At 46.4% G+C, this 21723-nt stretch overlaps 1 protein-coding gene across 1 annotated transcript in view; it reads right to left on the bottom strand.

Moving 5' to 3' along the window:
- The window catches only part of ERBB4 (erb-b2 receptor tyrosine kinase 4), a 474646-nt gene that overhangs the window by 276948 nt on the left and 175975 nt on the right, over positions 1-21723 (bottom strand). The window contains exon 2 of the mRNA XM_065751277.1: positions 15757-15908. Within this exon, the coding sequence (XP_065607349.1) occupies positions 15757-15908 (152 nt within the window). The remainder of the gene's footprint in view (positions 1-15756; positions 15909-21723) is intronic.

Below are 21723 nucleotides of genomic sequence, written 5' to 3'. Positions count from 1 at the left end.
TGCTCAGCTCCGTGGCCGGCAGTGAGGTCACAGGCAGCAGAGATGTCTGCATGAGACAGGCGAGGCCAATGGAGCCCCCAGACAACACAAACTCAGTGACAGCCCCCGCTGCCGAGCTGCAATAAAATGGTGTACGTGCTGTGAAATACTGCAAAGGTATCTGGAACTGCACAATAGGATAAACTCCTTAAATAAGAAGCTTACTGGGAAGATACAGGTCTCCAGAGCAGCAGGCAGGATCCCACTGCGTGACTCGACTCTGTGGACCCTGCCAGATGCTGTGCTGAAAGCTTCCCAAATGCTAAACATCGCCTAAACATGGATAAATTTAGGTGCGTGGATTGCCTGCTCTCTACCACGGGATGACTGACAGCTTACAGAAACTAAGGGGAGAATTAATGTGCATAAGAGTGCCACAATAATCACAATATATTTACATTTTTCTGACACATTAGTCAAACATTTATCATTTCTTAAAATGTAGCTATGATACTTTGTCTAAACTGTCATGAGTCACAATGTAATTACATGGTAATCATATGGCAATTAATTTATATGATATTCATTTGAAACAGAGAAGAATTAGGCTTGTGATAGCATGCAAAATTAACAGGCATGCCAGACAAGGAATAGAAATTAAGCCACTGGAAAAAAAAAAGCAGGAAAATAAATGTTCAAATCAGAGTTAAATTGCTCCCAGCTTTAGGGAAAAGCTCTGAGAATAAACCAAGCAATTCTGCGTTTCCACATTTCTTTCCACAGCCTCCCAAAAGTTGTGTTTCACTTCATTTTAACCCCTTCCATCCACCCTGAGGTCGTTTCAATCTCCCCATGATTTGTACAACACAAACAGGAAACTGTTTCGCAGTGAAGAATATTAAGATGCCATACACGGTAAATTACTGCATGTACGTTTTCCTTTTAAAAACTCATACTAATTAATGGCTTTAGCTAATCTCATTCTTATTCACAAGACAGCCTGTATTTATTTTGCAAAGGGAATGTTTAACTGGAAGAGCCTACAGAGGTCTTCCTAACTCATCTGCAGCAGTTGTCTTCGGAAACAGCACCGCAGACATATTTAAGATGTGTGCTATGTACAGCAGCTCTGATGAAAAGAGGAATAAAATTACACAGTTATTGCACTAATTATACATTATATCTATTTTTTGTTTGTTGGCCCTTAGTCCTTTTCACATCAGGTGGATCACCTGGAGAAAAAAGGCATCAAAAAGCTTTCTTATTAACTCTGCAAAGGGAATGCCTCGGACACTGCAGGCAGAGGGTAGAAACACAGCCCAGCCTTGAACGTGAAAAGGGGCACAAATCCTCTCTGGCCATCCACCAGTGCCCAGCAGAGGCAATCTCATCTGTGGCCACAGATGATAAATGACACACGACAGCATCTTGTCACTTCTTATCTGTTGTAACTTGGCTGCTAGCTGTCATACTGTGGGGCTGCAGGGAACAAAATGGTTGGTTCGAGTTCCTGATCCCATTTACTACGTGGCTTCTGTATTTTTATGGGGTATACGCACCAAGCCTTAGGCAAATAATGAAAAAATAATAATTACCTAATGAATTCTCTGATTGATTTGATAAATGCTCTCCAAACATACAGAGAAAATGGAATCTTAAATAATACACTCCTCGCTGACGGAAACAGTTTTGAATATGCTCGCCCGTGTCCAGCATTGTTTGCTGGCATCCCACAGGCACTACAGGAGCCTCGGGAGGCAGCCCCGGGATGCTGGGCTCCGTTTGATGTAAAATCTGAGCTCTTAGGGAGCAAGGAGGGAGCTGACATCCTCAACTGGATGCAGAGGGACCTGCTGCCCTGCAGAGGTGACACTGCACTCCCTATCCACTGATCTCCACGGGCGCAGACACACACACACATAAAACTGTGCTGAGTTTGTGCCTACAGATAGGCAGAGAAAGACTTGAGGTGGTTTTGTCTGGTCTTAAACCTGAAGTCCACCTGGTTCAAGCTCAAACGTGACGGAGGGCTGCTATGCCCAGGCACAAGCTGGTACCTCCACGCAACACCGTGCACATCCCTCCTGCCAAACACCCTTCTCCCAACAGCCAAAGCCTATTTCAGACTACAGCAGCTCCATCCCCACATCCTTGGTGCCAGCCCAAGGCAGCCAATCTCAAAGGAGAGCCTTCAGCCAAACTTTGTTTCTCGCTGCCTTCCTTGTGTCCAAAACCAACCTCGGGGAAGGTTCAGAGAGAGCAGGTTGGGAAAAGTGACATCAAATAGATTATTTATACATACTATTGAAAGGGTTTAGCTGGGATGATCAATACAAAGAAAGCCCCAAAAAGGCTGAGAAGCCAACGCCCTTGGATCCACGATGTCAGTACACGTCAGCCTTGGTGAGGACTGGCTTCTGCTCTGGCATTTTTGAGATTTCAGATAGGAAATAAATGAGGAGCTCTCCCATCTCACTGCTTTTCACTCGCTTTCCTGCAAGGGTGACCAGGCAGTGTCAGTTCAGACTTGCAAGGACCAGACACCACGCACACTCCTGTCCACAGGCTCATCCAGCAAAGCAACTCCCACCTCTTCCTCAGCTCTCTGAGAGGAGTCATAAAGCCTTCTGAAAGCACAACCCCAACACGGCACTTCCTAGGCTGCAAGCAGAAGGACTCTCAATGTGTTTATCTAAATTGAGTGTTGCCCATTTCTTTTGTACAGCTCCCCAGAGCTTCCCCATGCTGGCTGGCTGTAGGCCAGAAGAAAAGCATTTTCAAGACTTACCAAAACTACATTTATCTTGCTCCTGATTCATATGCCCAAAAGAGTTTTCACAGACGACAACTGATGGAAAATGCTTTAATGGACTATAAATTCTGCCATCTCCTCTATGTCTGCTCCAGGCTCCGGTTAAATATGGCAAAGAAGAACTATTTGTACATAAATAAATTATTCTTCTATGGAGAAAACTAGTCAGTGTGGGAGATCAGATCCAGTTCAATTAATGCCTCTATGACAGTAATGAGAAAAATACTCTACCATGACCTATTGTAAATCTAAGAGAAAAGGCTCCAGCAGGGAGTTAGCAATTCCAGTGCTAATTGTACATAATTAAACAATGTAACAGCACCGTTTACAATAATTTCAATGAAATTCAATGATTCACGAATTTACTAATTTTATTACCACATCTGTGTATCCTTGTTTTGTTACATTCATTATATTTCTTACAGAGGCAAAAGCTCTTTTCACTAAAGTAAGAACTGACCTGCATTTTTACAAGCAACTCATTTCAAATCTCAACCCAGCCAAGAGAAGGCAGATCTGATAAAACGCCAAGAGAAAAATCTATCCTTATTAAGTTGGAGAAAGCTCTCAAAGAATAAACATATCAGCAAAGGGGGAAAAGACCAATTTTTGGTTGACCAAAGTAAATCGAATCTTAATCTTGAATGTGGCAAAGAGCTCCAGCTGGAGGGGAAGGAAAAATGCACTCAACAAAATCCAACCACTCTTTCACTTGGGTCAAACCCACGATGACTACTGCAGAGGTGCCAAATACTTCCGAGTCTCAACCCACCCTTTGCATCCTCATCACTCAGCTGACTACTGTCACTACACAGTTTCTCTTTTGACAATTTTACACAACATCGCACATTGCCTTTTTTCTTCCTTAGCATTTTCAGCTGGCAGCCTCAAGGGGGGACAGTCCCCTGAAGCCCTGAGTGTGTAGGAAGAGCTGAGAGTGAGAGCTAAAAAGGAATAATTCATCTGACTTTTAGTATTCAATTCACTCACTTGAATACCCGTTTGCTGTATGTATAGCATGTCTCTGTTTCAGCCTGCATCAGTGGATCCTCAAGAGGTGCTTAAGAAAAACAACCTTCTGGTTTAAATTTGCCATTGCTCCGGTGGAAAAGTTTTAGAGGCCTCCTGAGGAGGATTAGGAAAAAAAATAGCAAGGCGGAAACCCCCTAATGAAAACAAGAGGAATTAAATTAGGACTCCTAGAGACAAGGATGATTAGGCACCTTCTGGTATTTACAGGATGAAAATCTCTGCTGGGCACCCAGGAAAAGGAGAAAGATCAGAGGTCTGAACATAAAATAAGTCAATGTATGCTAGAGAATAAGATGGGAAATTCTGCCACGATAGACTCTTCCCAGACCCCAAGCACTGGCAAAAGCAAGTCTGCACGAGAAGCAGTCAGATACCAAATTTGTTGGGATCCCTGGGAGAAATGTCTGTGTTTGGCCATCATCACAATCGAACCATGGTCCAGCAAATGCTCTTTGAAAGAGAACAAAGCAGTTTTGCACTGTCAGCCCCAACAAAAAATGGACTACAGCTGTATTTGGGAAACCAGCACATGCACCCTACCTGCCCTACTGCTCTCCTGCCAGGCTTAGCGTAGAATCAGAGAATCGTTTAGGCTGGAAAAGACTTCTTAAGACAAACTAGTCCAACTCCAACCCATCACCACTATGTCTCCTACACCACATCCCTCAGTGCCACATATACCCTTTTCCTGAACACCTACAAGGCTGGCGACTCTCCACCACCTCCCTACCTCCTTTGCTTATGTTTACCCTCCCTGAATAGTGCAGAGCTCTAGGGAAGTGTATCAAGAACAAATCATTACTAGTCATCATCATCATTAATAATAAAACAGAAATCACCACTGCCCACGATGGCTGGCAGCTCTCTCCTCAACAGCTACCTTCACCAGTTGCACCACACACATTTCACTTTCTCTCTCCTCACCCCTCAAAGCGAGGCAGAAAATCAAGGAGACATCCAAGAGGAGGGGCGGAGAAGGAAAGGAAGACTGAAGCTCGGGAATAACAGGCAATGAAGTTGAAACGTGAACAACAGCCTTTTTTTTTTTTTTTCTGATAGTATTATTCCAAGCAGTGTAGACTTGTAAAATTTCAAATCCCTTTCCATTGGGCTCATCAATCACCAGGGACACCAGCCCTTCGAGCAACAAAAAGAGCCTCAAATTGGCTCCCACCAGTAATAAAAGGTAGGGAAGGGGGACAATCCTTTCAGAGGGTTGTTTAATAAATCTTGTCCAGACAGGGAACATGGGAAATGGAAAAGATTTCTTGGAAGACCGTGGCCATTCAGTCCCACACCACTTACATTATTGATGGATGCTTTCTGCAACTACTATTACAAGGTGAATTTTCATATTTTGATTCTTTTGTTATCCAGTGCCATCCAAAATTAGAAATTAAACTCAAAATATATAAAAACAGGTGAAGGTAATGAGTTGAACTGATGGAAATTGTATGCTGGCACTATTCCTGCTGCCTGTGCTTTCCTGGCTGCAAAAACACCAAAGAGCCCCTGTTGCTACTTCTCTATTTTCAGCAGTTGCTGACATTTTGCTGTAATTTAATCCTGTAATTTTGCTGTAATTTTCTCCTCTTCTTCTTAAAAATAACAACACCGCTACTTTTCCAATAATAAACCAACAGTTCTTAAGTTCAAAAGACCCTTCAACAGAGGGCAGCTTCTGCTGGTGAACAGCAGCAAAGCACAGTGCTCGCTAAGACCGATGGAGCACCTCCAGCATAGTGGAGCCCATATTCTGTTTTTGACTTCTTCCCAGTGGGATTTCCTCTGGGCAGACTGTCCTTCCCAGTGCAGGGGTCCCACCACCATCAAGCAGCCCGATGAGCGTGGATCTGGTGCATTTGTGATGGTTCCCTCCTCTGCTTTCATCTGCCAGACGCGCTGAAGTCTCCCGCAAGCCGCAAAGCTTTTCTGACATTCCTGCCTTTTAGATCCAGGGTTTCAAAGAAGAGCTGAAGGTTATGTTGATTATACCCACAGACATGTTTCCAGAAAGCTGCACATTAAATAAAAAGGTGTTTTGCTGTCACAGTGATCAGCCAAAACTGTTACCGAACCGGAGCATATGGGAGACGAAAGCCATCAGAGAAACATGTGATGTTACATGATGCAAAGATTTGCTCTATCCAGCAGAGATCAAACGCAGTACGGAGGCAGAAGATGCATTTAGCTCAATTAAAAAAGAAACAAATAAATATAAAGCCCTGCACTAGGCAAGATGACAGCCGATTTGCTGGCAGTGAGGGCTAGGAAAAATCCCTGCCTCTCACAAGCCCTGTCACACAGGAGGCCTTTTGGATGAGAGAGCCCCAGAGGGGCACCAGGAGATGTATCTGATGGAGCTGGAGACACTGATTTGAGAGAACAAGAGGAGCCTTTGCTGGTAGCATTCCTGAAACCCAGAATAAGATGAAATCTTATTCTGCTTCTGGGAAGTTCACGCTAACCCGGGGCAACTGGATTCAAGGTTCTGACAAATTAACATCCAGTGGACACTGTCTGCAGCAGACCTGACAAGTATTTGCATCACCCACAGCTTCACAGGGTGATGCAGCATTAAAATTTCATGGCCCCAAAAAAACCTATTGCTTAAGGAGCTGTCAACTTTGAGCTCCTCACAGTTGCCCTAGCAGTTCCAGGCAACAGTCATTGCAGAGCTGCCAGTGGCTTCACCTAGCAAAACCTCAGCTCCTAGCAGATGTAAAAAGATATTGGGTAGTTTCCCCTTAGAGGTCTGAGCTCCAACCCAACACTTGAGATACAGCAGGACAGCAAAACAATTTGCACTTCAGAAGGAAACAAAAAATGAGATGACACCTCAAACTGGAGGCACGTTTGGAGAATGGTGACATTTTGAGGGAGGAGCTGAGGTGCAGAACTGCAATCCAAATTATTTCTCTTCATGCCCTTTATTTTACATAGAGGATGAAAGACTGGAGAGCTTTGTGATACACATCAGCACGATGCGCTGCATCGCTGTTACAGCACATCAGCAGGCAGACAGTCTTTACCTCTTCCATTAAATAGAGATTGGAAAACGACACATTTTCATAGAATCATGGGGGCTGGAAGGGACCTCTAGAGATCACCGAGTCCAACCCCCCTGCCATTTTGGTCAAGCGACAGTATTACAAGCCAAAATAAAAAAGCTCTTTTAATTATTTACCTGAAATTTACATCACAAATACCTGCAGCCAGCTGCACTCTGCCCTGCACTGCTCAGCTGACACACACTGAGCTGATCCCAAGGCAAGACACCTCAGGGATGCTGCAGGAGATGCACACATGCCAATGTGGGTATAGATTTGTATCTTCAAGACCCATCCAGCCCATGGAAATGTCAGCTGGCCTAGTAGAAATACCTGTAGCAATGGCATTATTTCAGCATTCTGGGAATCTGCTGTTCTGCCAGCCTAGCCCAGCTGGATCAATTCGCCAGGTCAAGACCAATGGGGTGGAGGATGCAAAAAAAAACTCAGGCTAACTCTTCAGAGGGAATAAAAGAGGTTCTTTTCTCCTTAATTAAGACCGCATGACCGCCAACAAAGTAAAAGGAGTAGAAAAGGGCTCCTCCTGCACTGCTATCACCTGGTCCATCACACCTTCTTCCCAAATCCCAACGACCTTCCCAAGCTTTTTAGGGGGGCTGCAAAGGGAGAATATTTTTGATTAAAAGGCCATAATGCCATCGAGAAACAAGCAGAGTGAAAACACTCTGGTATGATGGAATTGCCTCATCTGTGACAAACATCACCTCCTGATGGGCTCTGACCATACGTGCTTGATTTTGCATTTGATCAGTTTGAGTGATTTTGGTGTCATCCAACGGGGGACACTTATAGGCAGCGCAAGAAACAAATGGCCTTTTAACCACATTTCATTCTTATATGTGCACCATTCTGTTAAAATAATTCACTGTATCCTAGTGAAATGAGCAGGACGGGCTGGAGGAATGAACAAACAGTCACTGCCCAGCGATGGGTATTGATGTGCAGGGATGGAGGAGCTGTAATGGAAGATCTATCGGTTGTGCCAGAAACGGTTCTGTCTTCATTTCACACGCTTTGAGCGAACTGAGCATTGGTTTTGGGGTGTAATTTCTCTACAGCCAAAACAAATCAGCTCCGCAGCTACGTGAGTACACGGAGTGGTGGATAATCTGCAGTTTAAAACTAGCTGTTCTGCTGAGGTCTAATGACTGTTTGGGCACTGAGCGGATGGGCGATGCTGCTTCAGCTCCAGCCACACCGACACTGGGAAACGGCTGGGGATGTTTTACAGAGGTCTCTCTGTTTCAGGGATGGTACTTCACCTGCTCACGAGAACATCACGTGAAAGGGACAGAAATAAAAGGCACACGGGAGGTTGCAGGCTTTGGTTTTTTTCCTTCATCACCCCCTGTACTTTTAACTACAAGAGCCTTTTCCAAAGCACTTGTAAGTCCCTGCAGTTGCAACCATCCTGAGAACACACTTTCTTCTCTCTTTTACCTAAAAATCCCCCGGTCTCCCGAGAAATTAAAAAACAGTGTTGTTTTTTTTAATCTGAAACCTATTAGGTCATGTTTCCCACATCCTTATCAAAGCAAGGAACTTCTTTACAGCAGATAAAACTTTCCATCTGATCACTCAGAGGGATTGAAAAGAATCCAGCAACAATCATCTGCTTCCTGAAGAGGGTATTTTGCAGTTTTGCAGAGACAGCCATTAACTCCTTGATATTTGTTATAGATTCTCATTTCTCAGGCCCTCACTCTGCTTGGTGCTCTTGAGGGATGATTGGCCACTATCATTCCCAGCACTATGGAGCAGCAGCCATGAGGACACGACTTTAGGAGCACTGGTGGATGGGTGGACGTTCAGGAAAGGCCACCTCCTCCTTCTGCCTGCACCCCACCTGTGCAGGACGCCTGCTGGGCACACATGGCTCTGCCATCAGGTGGCCCTGTGTGAGCATCAGGGCTGGGGGGAGTGTTAACATTGCTAAATGCTGCAATCTGCACAATTGTGCTGACAGTTCTGAGCTACAAAAGCCCTCTGGCAGGCAGCTACAGAGGAAACCTTTAAAATTGATCTGGTTTAGCACAAAAACTGTTGGCTAAGCCTACATCCATCCCTCTGCTCCTCCACCCCTTGACACAGCTTACAGCAAAAGACTTTGCTTTCCCTTTCATATAGCTTTTAACAGCAATTCAAGCCCATTGATCCAGGACTCCAAGCTGGTGTATTACAATGCAAGATTATTCAGCTCTCTGACAGTCAGTTAGTTAAATTTCATTTTGTTCCATAGTAAAATGGGATTGGAGAGAGGGAGGGCTAGGGGGAAAATTGGTGATTCATTCCCTAAATGCTGAGAGAAAGAGAAAAATGATACCTAAAGGAAAGCACAAAATACTTTCACTTAGTGCATACCGCTCTATGATTATCTCTGTACCTGCCTATACCTCATCTGGGCCTCTCTTGACTTCATACTCTGCTCTGTGGCAGGATTTGAGATAGTGAGTGGACAAAGAGAAGAAATAAACCTAAACGTCAGCTGAGCTGAGTTTGTCAGGGAATGATGTGAAACGGGGAGGGTTCCTCCAGTATCAAATTAGGGTTAAGGTCAGGCTGAAAACTCACTGTGCTCATCATTGGCCCCAAATGGAGACAGCTCTCTTCCTGTGGCACAAAGAAAAGCACTTGTTTTCTTTCTAATCCAATAAATCCATTTGTAATTTTAAAGTGTTTGCAACTGGTCTCTCTTTTTTTTTTTTTCTTGGTTAGCTAAACTTTACCACTCCTTGTTTGATTTATCATGGCTTCAACTCAGCCAGCATTTCCCCACACGTCGGTACGGGAGAGGTTTACATTTACAAGAGGAAGATCATTAAAAGCATAAGGTGGTTGAAAGGGAAAGCGTAACTCATTTCACTTGCCCGGAGGCCAGAAGTGCTTCTAAGAGAAACACCGCCTCATTAAGAAGGTTTGCACTGTTCTATGTTTAATAACAACCTCCTCCCACCAGCAGTGCCTTTATAGTGAATGCCCCAGCATTTCGGGACGCTGGCTTTGCTAAACACCTTACAGATAACACACCCCTGCGAGAACGCTCCCATCCCTGCCTGGCCCCCGCAAGGTGCTGGAGGGGCTGACAGGGGTCAGAGGGAAGAACAGATTTCCAGATCTCTGCCCCACATCAGGATGGGTGCAGGAACCTGGAAAGTGCTGGGTGCCAGCACACCGCCCCATGTGAAAACAGGAGGCTCTGCTGCAGCCGTGAGAACAGGATGGCAGGAGGAAAAGGGAATAGGGATGCGGAGCATGTGCGTGGGTTTGGGTTGCTGTGAATAATTTAAGTCAGGCTCCTTTTATCTCTCAAGAGTTGCTATCACTGCCACGCACATGAATCAGACAGGCTTCCAGGGCAGCAGGAGGTGGGGTGCCTCCAGTACAATGGGAGCTGAAAGGGAGAAGCTAAAAGACAACTGAAAGAGACTTCTTAATCACCTCGGACTTCAAATCTCTACTTGTGATCCTCTCATCTCCACGTGTGTCACAGCTGAAGGACGTTCTCCCAAACTGAAGGCTCCTCCACAAAGGCAGGGGCAGCTGGAGAGCAGGGAAGTGCTCTGCCGAAGCTGAGTCAGTCCCCGTGGATCCCCCAAAGATCAGTCCCCGTGGCAGAGCCCTGCCAGGTGGGTCCCTCCAGAAGCAGATGCACGTGTGTCAGCAGGCTTGCTAATGCCACCTGCTAGCTGTTCCACAAGGACAACAGACACGTTCTACCCAGCAAAGCGATGGCAAACAGCAGAAGCAAGCCAGCATCCCCATTGTGGCCTCCAGCCCCACAGCGTGCCAGCAGCCCAGAGCCAACCCAGCAGCAGGCTCCCTGCAGAGGGGCAGCACTCAGCTCTGCTCCATCACAGCCTCCCCAGAGCTCTGCCTGGGAGCCTCGCACACAGCTGCATGCACTGACCCTGTGTCGTAGCAGGAGCTGGCATTTATGCAGCGCGCCGCTCCTCTCGCAAACACAAGTGGTTATTTCAAAGTCTATCTTCCATAGGAAGTCACCAAAAATAATTGCTAAATTAATGGGGAAATCGCTAATGTACATATATTTGGCTATGGCTTGGCAAACCCAGCTTGAGGATTAATTGTATATTAATTCTCTTCTATGTTTGCTTTGCAGAAGCTAAAAATTGAATTCAAACAGAAGAGTACCAGTTACACTTTCAGACTTAAAACCAAGCCAAAGCTACACTGCAGAGCAGCTCTGAGGTGTTTTGGCAGTGCTGGTGGGGAAAAGAGGATGGCAGAAAGGCACACCAATGGGTTCCTCACGTTACTTATGTAATGTAGGAGGCCAGCTCTGTGTACGTAAGAGAAGCAATCCTCCCGGCCCAGCTATCGTGCCTGCTGCAGTGGCCTGGGCAGCTATGAAAATAAAAGAACAGGGACGGGAGGAGTGTAAAAACAGAGTGGAAAGCTGGCTGTGGGGACCCAGCAAAAACATGAGCTGAGCGAGAGACGGAGATGCAGAGTTTGTAAACAACGTTAACAAAAAGCACTCTACAAGAGCCAGACAGAAATAGCTGTGTGCTGAGTTGCAGGGCTAGGAGCAAAAGCAAATGCATTTGTTTAACCCCGTGCTCCTCCTGCTGCAGCCGATGGCTTCAGGGTTATTCATCACCACAGGGGGCACGCATAGCTGGGCAATACATGGCGGTCCTGGCAGGAGTGCAATGAGGGAGCAGGCAGGGGCCAGGGGCCACACAGGCAGCTCTGGGGGAAGGGGGCTGCTGGAAAGGACTCGTGGGGAATGGTGGGGTTGGGATGGAGTTGGAGGAGATGATGCTAGGGACTGCACGGTGTATAACATCAGTCTTCAGTACAGGCACGTGCAGCGAGCACCCGGGTGCTGTCTCACCTCACAGGTATAAGGGCAGTGTGAACGCTAGGAAGGGAGGAGAACAGGACAGCACAGTGCTTCAAGAGGTGATGGGTGTTGCTCTGGACATGCTGATCCCTGCCCTGAAGTTGGTGGAACAACTTTTTTTTTCATCACCTCACTTCTTACTGTATCATGGCACTGCACTGTGCTATAGACAGAACTGCAGCATGCCTTGCCATCTGACCACCCATGTCTGCATGCACGACAGATCCGGATGACCCCACAAACCTGAACTGTTACTTCCCTTGGCTATTAATGCTCTCTGCCTAGATTATTTTAAGCTACAGCTTCTTCAGAAACAAGAAGAAACGAAAGAAAAAGCCATCCTCCTGGAGAAGAGCTGTACCACAGATGCATCAGGCGCACTGCACAGCTGAGCTCTGCTCCCGCTCCACCCTCTGAGTTCGGGATCCAACTTGCAAACACAGCTCGGGTTCGCCCAACACAGTTGGCAGCTGATCCTGACCAGTGTAAAACATTTTGTCCATGCCAGGAGCATGGTCTGGCATGCCCCTGGCCTCTTGTAACCCACCTAGCACAGCAGCTGCCTTTTCTGTTTCATGTGCCTCAGCCAGACTGAGGCAGAAGGGCAGCAGTGTCCTCTTTCTGCAGAAGTGGTGTATGTGGCACAGGCTGCCCTGCCCAGCACACTGCTCCACTCTGATGCTTTGTCTTCTAATGGCAAGGTGCTGGGAAGGCAATTACAAATAAGTAAGTGCAAGTATTCGATTTCCACGTCTGGCATTACGTGGAGACCTCTTTGCCTCTTGCCAGCCAAAGATGTTGGTGAGGATGTCCAGGTGCAACTCAGTGCAGGAGAGATGCCACAGGGCAACTTTACCCCTCTAAATCTCTTAGGGATGGACTGCAATGCTTCCCAAGAACTACTAGAGAAAATTCCCCTCCCTACACACAAAGCCACCCTACAGCACTTCGTTTTTGGGGTCTCCTGACAGGTGCTAGTCCCTGTCCTTTATCCAAGCCTGCCAGCTCTCTCCTGCTCCTCAAGGCAGCTGGAGCTCTCACAAGGGTTTGTACAGTCCTGTTTTGCTGCAGTAGACTGAAAAGCTTTTCAAAGCTACGCAGTACTTATTTTTTTGACCATATGCAGCCCTGAACACCGATGGGCAGCGAGGTATGCAACAACTCCTGCCCTGCCTGTGCTGGAAGCCTCCCTTGGAGGAGCTCTGTCTGAGTCAGTCTTCCTCCAAAACTGAATATAACCAGAAGCAAAAAAATATACTATGTCCTCTATAGAAAACCCCAGCCCTCACATCCCATCTGCCACAAAGCTTAAGCATCACTGTAAGGAGAACAATAAACACAGGCTCAGAGCACAAAGTTCTGCATGTTGACAGAGGGAAGAAGGGGCTACACTGATAAAGCTGCAGAGTGCCAACGGAGCCACAGCCCAGGGAACTGCAGCAGCACTGCCGAGGTGAATTAAGAAAGAATGTAAAAAGCACTGGTAGATCATTTCCAAAGGCTGATGACTGCGGTTGGAAATAAGTTTCACAATTGTTTGGGAGAGTTATTGCAGCACATGGTGCAGAGCTTCAGTTACGTCTTCAAAAATAAATAATCGGAATTGGTTAAATAAAATCCAGGGACAAGAAGACAACCTTCTGACTGTGAATTGTTGAAAGGCTGAGGATTGGTCAAAGACAACTTTACCAAAAGTGCTGGAGGAGAAGAGAAGCTCCCACAGAAGATGGTTTTGTGCTACACTGATTTTGTCTTCCAGTACAGTCAGTTTTGCCAAGCAACAGTAAAACAGGGTCCTGCTTCTGGCATCAGTCACTTGCAATAGATAACTGATCTACAATAGGTACCTGATCTACAACAGGTGTCTGCTCTACCAGGAAATTTCTGATGGGGAGAAAAATCTCAGCTGTGCCTCCATGAGAGGACCTCACACCACAACCCCTCTCCCCAGTTTGGCTACCCACGTGGCAGGTGATACCCAGCTTCCCAAACCAAGACAGCAGATGTATGCTCCCAGCCCACACCAACTCTAAACTGCTAGGAAGAACAGGGAGCACACGTTCAAACCTTTCTTAGGTTAACAGAGCTACTTATGATCTCAACACCACGCTTCAAAGCTGAGAGGCTGAGCATTTCATTGAGGTGACACGCAGCCCTCCTTAGTCTCAATCAGCAGATATCCTGAGAGCTAACTCGCACACTTAAAGCAAATCTACTTAGGAAATAAGCGTCTGAATAAATATGAAAGATGGGACGCACATCTTTTAATCTTCCTCTGCAGGGTAAATACAATTACAGAGCTTTTTTCTTCCCCTACTTGAGCTCATTTATGGCGTTTGTTTACACGACGGTGCAGCAGGCACTGGTGGGTAGGTATTCCCTCTTCCCATGGGTGACAGGCTGCACAGCTAAGCTGAGCAAGGCCAAGGCCAAAGGACACAGTGCCCCTGTACTTAATGTACAGACAAACAGACAGCCCAAACCACTGATGGCCTGAGCAAAGGAGAAGTGGGCAATTTTTACAGGAGACTGAGAGAAAGGGAGCAGAGTGGCAGAACATCACAGTGCAGGAAGAGTTCGCCACGTTGAAGTCAAGGAGACAAATGGTCTCTCATCTGCTTATCTCTCATCTGCCACCTTCATTTGGCCATTCAAGCCATTATTTAAATGATAAAACAAGTAATACTGCGTAACTAATGAATGTTGAATTATCAGCATAAATATGCCAAATCTTATTTATTTATTCTCCTCGCTAAGAACACGTCCTCCTCTGTTTGGTATTCTGTTTTAATGACCACCATTTATCATGCTACCTAGAGTTTTAGTTTGCTGGGTGTTGTTTCAAGTTCTGCTCTTTGCTGGGACTTCTGTGAGAGGGCAGTCTCTGGTACGACAAGAGATAACACCAACAAAAAGGCAATAACAACTGGTATCAAGAAGCCAATGTGACCGGACCACCATCTTTCACTACCAGCACCCTTCTTCCTTGCTCTCATTTGCTGATTTTAGTGCCACGATACTGCCAACATTTAACTGTGCCTACGGAAGAGGAACACACAAGGAAAAGCGAATCTCTCACTGAGCATTAATTTGCTTTCCCCACCTAACCCCCGACAATGCAGGAAGGATGGGAAGCTGAAGCGGGTGGACTATCTGCAATGAATTTAGCAGCATGCACAATGACTCCACTGGGGGTTCAGGGGAGCTTCTGGAACCCCAGCGATGCCTGGAGCTGTGCAGGGATCCTGCCCTCGCACGAAGGCTGCGCAGTGGGCAACATTAGCCCAGCTGCCCCAAGGCTATCTATTTCGGAGCACAAGCACATATGCCTTTCCCCCACCTGTCACAACTGTGAAATGCACAGATAGCATTTACTTCCGAGGCATTCGTCGCTCAAATTAACAGGCAACCTGTTAGTCTGAGTGCAATTAGCACCCCAAACTGCACTCCAGACGTGTATCTGGTAGCAGGATTCTGCTTGCAGATCTCTCAACAGCTTTGAGCAAATAAAGGCTGACGTATAGAGCAGAAATCCTGTGAAATCCCCAACAAATTTAACACGAGGCACAGCTAAGCACGCTGTTAGAGAAGCTGCTTTGCTGTACAGAAAGTGCAGGTTTTTGTGAACTGAAACTGAGCACCAGGCTCACGAGTGCCTGGCTGTAACACAACCTGTGGGGCTGCCTGCTGCTGCACTGGAACTCCTCCGCTCCCCTACATGCTCCTGATCAAAATACCACTCACACACAGACGTGCATCTCGAATTGTGACACGAGTGTTGTGCAGAATGAGCTCCAAGCAGCACAAATCTGTGTCTTGGGCTGACTTCTATTCGAGAGCACGACCACCACAAGCCATGTTTCCTACCACAGCCTTTATTATCACAGCCCTCCTCCAGACACTGACTGTTCCATTAGGCTCATAACACCAGCCCAGCATCCACAGCTACTCCTCTATATGCATAAGATGGAGAAAATAAAGAGAAGGTTGCTTACCCGCAGGAAGGAGAGGTCTCTGTTGTGCTCGATGCTGGTGATTTCCAGGTTGCCCATAACTACCTCACAGTTCTCATAGTACTTGCGCAGGGCCCGGTACTGCTGCTCCAGGTCAGAGAGGGAGCTCAGCTTGTTCTCTGTGCCAGCACACACTGCAAGAAACCACAAGCACAAATCAGGTGAGTAAGGAAACACAGGAGCAAAGAAAGAGATCTAAGTTTTATGTCCAGGGATACAGGTAACTGCAATAAACATTCTGAATTATTCACAGGACCAGGTATGAGCAGCAGAGGTGGGAAGACCCATGTTCACCTCAGCCAGCTAAACACCTCTCAGCAAAGGGAGGTGCTGGTATTTACTGCTGAATATGCAGGGAGGTGGGAAACGCAGCAACACAGAACAAATGGATATCAGCCCACAGATTAAAGGACACGGGGACAGAGAGTCCTGAGAGGACCCACAACACCTGGCATTCTATCAACTGATGTGTAGAGGGGTCTGCCCAGAAACCAACAGCCAGCTGCCCAGAAGGGCTGCACACAGCATCGTTCTCCCTCCTCTCCCCCAAGATCCCCAGCTCTTCCCTGCTTTGCACAGTTAAGCAGAAGAAAGAGAAGAGCAAGAAGCCCTTCCATAAGCCACCAGACTGTGATGTGAATGCACAAGGGAGACGTGCCAGATGAGCGAGGCAATCCCAGCCTAATACAGACAGTTTTCAGAAGCTGTTCTTTAATATTACACTCCTCTGATCTTGAAGTCCGGTTCAAAGCTACTGCTGAATTATTGCTCTGCTCGGTCTATTACACTGCTGTGCATCAAGAGGTGACAAAAATGAAGCTGGTAGAAAAATACAGAAGCAGCATTACTTCATGCAGCTGTCAGCCTGTCCGACAGCAATGTTACTTAATGCTCGAGCATGCCATTGGGCTTATTCCTGCACAGACTTTTTTCCTCGTTACCGACAGTTTCTGGGACATGGTCGCGTGCAGCTTAATTAATCTGAACATACCTAAACTTTTGAAATGGGCGCAGAGCACGAGCCAGACCAAAGGAGCATTTCCGGGGCCATTCCCACCCCTGGATAGATCAGTGCCAACAGGACCCTCCACGACTTGAGGCACAAGCAGCAGAGTTAACTAAAACATGCTCTCTTTTTTTCATACAAGCGACCAGGTGATCGAGGACTGCTACTATTATATACCCACTACATGCTTTCTTTTTTTTAATAGGAACAATTCCCATAAAACCTTACCCACATAAAGTAAAAACACTCTGAGATATTGTTCATAACGTACTTAATGGGCATTTTGGGGGATGACACGTCTTCCTTTTGGAAATACAAAGCCCCTTCCTACCACATGCTTCAAGCGTAGTTTAGATCCGCCACACAAGCACTGAAACCCTTCACAGGAGACACCACGTATCCCTACCAGAAGCCTCCTGCAATCATTTGCTCCCCGTTACAAAATCACTTTGCTTGCTCTTTCCTTGAAAGCAGCAGCAGCACCATCTATCACAACGAGATTGACTGTGTTTCCAGCCCAATAAGTATTATTCTGTCTTACGGCTCCCGAGGACTAATAAATAATTTCTATTCCATTCTGCAATCGGTGCTAAGGATCAGCGTAGCTCAGAAAACAATTCCAGCAGCTCAGCTAATAAAGCTATCCACCGCAACACTGCCGTTTCATGTTGCATGCACGTTAAATGTTTGGCGGAAGCTAATTTAGCCATCTCTTGTTGTAGGAGGCAGAACATTTGGAGCCTGCTCTTGCAGCAACAGGAGAGAAACCAGCTGAGATGGAAACTGAAGTGCCAATGCAAAATAATAGGAAAGCCAGGGAAATGACCGTGTTGTTTGTGTCTTGCAGGAGAATGGAGCTGGGAGAGCACCTCCATCCTTCCCACAGTCTTTCAAATGGTAACTGGCATTTATATGCTGGAGCATCTCAGAAATAAAAGTGCCAAAATAAACACGAGTGCGACAAAGCGCGTTCCTTGTCGTGCCTTACAAAAACACCGTCATCTATACTTCATAAAGAAGAAGCTCTTCAAAGCACTTTGTTACACGTTGGTAAACACCTTATCTTATATAGCCCCAGAAACTGATGAGTGGTATGAAAATAAAGATTATATGTCGAAAGCAGTCCCTGCAGCACATCCTCTCTTGGGTTCATAAAAAACACTAATACATCTGTCTCTAACGGTAGTCAAAACAGTACTAGCTTGAATGCATTCCCAGCCTGTAGCTTCTCCCAGCACTGGATCTGAATGCAAACCTGAGATTTTGCACAGCTGTCTCAATGAGGGAAACCCTTCAGAGACATTTTGATGCTGCACACACAGGAAAACATGACACACTTGCAGACAGAAACCCAGCGAGCTGCTGACCTGTGCCGGGCTACCAACACGCTGTGATGCTCTCAAATCCATTTCTCTACAAACAAGCTCACTGCCACGCTCTCTCTTGGGATTATTACAGCAACAAACCCTTTAAAGTGGTTATAGGCAGATACCCACAGATCTCATCACCTTCAGACCTTGGCTGTTCCATGCCTCCTTCTCATTTAAATCCCAAACCTGGGTAACGAGTGGGAGCTGCACGCGGCGCATCCTCCCGCCGTGCAAAGTGCAACCAGCAGAAACACAAATGGAAAACCTACAACTCCTGCACCCAATGACCTGGAGTAGATCTACAGCTTGTTCATTTTAATTCATTTTATCGATGTTTTCTGACCCTGAAGACCCTTTCTGCAGTCCAGAAGCCAACTTGTCCTGCAGCGGGAGCCTGGAGCTGCGAGCTGCCTCTTTGCAAAGGAGGACAGAAGCAGGCATCCAGCCCCTGAGGCAGAGTCCTGCACTAGGCAAAACGTAGGTCTCAGTGGTGAGACAACAAATTCTCTCAGAAAAGGGAATGTTAAGAAGGAAAATATAACATTAATTCCAGCACTACTGTGTTTTTAATATAATTATTTCATGCCCACTCCGTTTGATGCACTGACGGTTCACGTTCAGTTGCTTACTGATTCCCAGCTACCTAAAGTGACAGAGAACTGCTGCAGCTCCTAATGGCCCTAATTACAGCAGTCATAATTGTCTGCGTTGGATTGAATTTACGTATTTCATCAATATTCATGCACATGCCTTTGAAATTAATTTCACATTGACATTTTTTCCTAACGAAGCCACACCATTCCGATGCTCACTCAGAGGTAAGAAACCGTCGAGGCATTTGAAAATGTCTTTGAGTTTTCTGCTTTTTGGGCTGTTCTTCCTTTGCTCCACTGATGATACATCTACATGTTATATTACAAAATAGCTTCGACTCAGTCTGGTTCTGCTTCTCGTAACTCTAACTGATTTGGTAATCCTCCCAGCCCAGCAGACAGCTAACTCTGGGAAGGAGGGAGATCTGCTTCATGTTTTTATTCATTCCCCCTGCATCTGCCTACATCTGGAGTTACTCAGGACACATGAATGCCAGCCTGTCTGCCTCAGGAATTGAGGTACATCACAGGACACATCAGAGCCTGTCCCTGGGGAATGCTGTGCCCCCAGGGTCTCCCTGTTACTGTTCTGCCTTACACACAAGGTAGCGAAGGTAGCGTGGATCTCCGTGTGAGAACACAGGAGCGTGTCTCCGCCTGATTGCAGCACATCCCCTCCTTGTTGATGGAGTTGTCAAGCAGGCCAAGACCACTAAGAGGCTTAAACGCCGTGACGTGCTCATTTCAGCAAAACAGAATAATATGTTCTTTTATGCCAGCCAGGAAGAGCTAAACAACTTCTTCCTAACACAGCCTTTTGGTTCTTCCCTCTAATTTATTTACTTAATTAGCTGCCTTTTTACAGACAGCACCATTATCAGGGTTTCCTGAAAGGCAGCCGAAGTAACTGTTTATTAATAATTGCAAACGCTCCTGGCAATTTGCTAAGACCCCCCCAGATGGGGAGAGAATACTCGAGCAGCTAATTACCAGCATTTCGTAGCAGCCCCCATTCATTTCCTAAAGCTCTCCACTCTCAGCACTAGTCTGGGTACCCTGTCATGTACGGGCACTGAAGAAGGGGTAAGCAGTTTTAATCCTTCCATTATTTCACAGCCCTCTTTGAAGGAGCTGCCGAAGCCCTGTTTTTTCTTGCAATTAGGCACATCCTGAATGAAAGGGGGCTCACAGTCTCACAGATGGCTCCTGAGAGAAGGCCAAAACCTACCTGAGGTCACCAGCCGCTCTCCTTCAACCCTAGCAGCTTCTGGAGAGATGTTTTAAAATGAGAGGCTTTTCCTCCTTCCCTATGTGGCAGACCACAGTGAAGTCAAAGCTACTCAGTGCTCTCACAAAAACCACCAAGCCGTGCTTCAGGAGGGCGATCCCAGCTCCAGCCGGGCCCGTCGGCTGCCATCTGCGACGAGCAGATCCTTCCCACTGCTCCAAACAAGGAAACAGGCACAGAAAGGATTGACAGGGATTGCAACTTCATCGAGAAGGATTATTTATGTGTGATTACACTTCCCCAAGCTGACGGCACCCCGTCCTTGCACCGAGCTCTCCAAAATCTGGCTGGTTGATGCTGCGCAGTGTAATTTACCCATGGAGTGTCCATGTTTGAATCAACAAAAGATGGCATCAAAACGTTGACCTGATTTATGCTGCAGCATTTCAAGGATAATTGCCTGCGCCAATCGAGTCAAGCCACTGTCATCTGCTTGTTTTATGTAAACATTTACAGCGTTGTTTCACCTTAAGTTTCCTCTTGTACATATGATGATGCGGAAAAGGCACAACGGGACAGATGTGCTACAAGGCTACCACTCAAAAAAGCAGATATCAATACAAGAGGTCTTGCCAGTGGTTCCTTTTCTCCACCTTTTCTCCAAGAGTGCATTCCAAATTATCTTCTCTGGGTCCATCTCCTTTCCTTCTTCTCCCTACTCTACACAGTCACACGCACTTTGCTCATTTTGCTCTATTTTGAGGGTAAATAGTTGCTCCTTAACTATAATGTAGGTACTGGACTTGACAAGCAATTAAAGCAAACAATTTCCACTCATCTAACTTTGCCAAATTAGTCATCTGCCATCTGCTCTATCATCTGGCTCTCCTTGAGGTCTTGCTGTGAAGCTGGAAGCACTCGCTCCAATGAGGAGGCAGCAGCTAAGCCTCCCTCGGCTGCCAGGGCCAAGGGACAGTGGTGACGGGGGGTGACACAGAGGTGGGAAGGGACCCCACAACACCCTCTCTGCCCAACAGGCAGGGTCAGCACCGAGGCCACGCTCGCTGGCTCCAGCGATCACTCTGGTAACTTATCAGTGTTCAAGTTGCGTTAGAAAAGCGTTTAAAATTAAAGATTTCCTTTACGGTCATGCAAATAAATGTTTAGTGAGAATGACTGCACAGCTTAGAGGGAAGAGTGGCATTTCCTTACCAGATGCAGGATGCAAAAAATAGCTTACTTCATTGAAATGCCTTCAGCGTTCACAGTTTAGTTTCCAACAAAGTGCCTCACCAAGCCAAGCAATTAACAGACATTATCTAAGAGAGATTCAGGCGGTTTCTGCTTCCAGCTCCAGGCCCAGTTCAGGTAAGCCTTGGTTTAAGATAGCAGAGATGGATCCTGAAATACACCACCAGCCTCAGGGGGAAAGCAAGGCTAAGGGCTGTTATTTGCAACCCAGAGCATGCAGGAAAGCATTCAGGGCATCAGTCTTAGATGTCCCTGTATTAGTCACTAAACGCTGCTCCACAGCACAGGTTAGCAACTTCAAAACCTCCGACTGCGTCCAAACCCAATATACCATTCTGCTGGCCTAACCTTTAAAGCACATTTGGAATTTTAGTTTCCCATGCTTTGAGAAGTCGTGCCAAAAGACAAGCCCCGAGTTACTGTATTTGTCAAAACTGTGTCTTATGAATTCTTTATGGATCTGTTTGCTCCAATACGATCCCTGCTAATATTGTTTGTTCT

This window comes from Cyrtonyx montezumae, unplaced genomic scaffold (assembly GCF_038088225.1).
Source record: "Cyrtonyx montezumae isolate F1298 unplaced genomic scaffold, pur_monq_1.0 scaffold_7, whole genome shotgun sequence".
NCBI lineage: Eukaryota > Metazoa > Chordata > Aves > Galliformes > Odontophoridae > Cyrtonyx > Cyrtonyx montezumae.
Note: the sequence above shows the minus strand (reverse complement) of the source record. Positions and strands in the feature narration are given on the sequence as shown.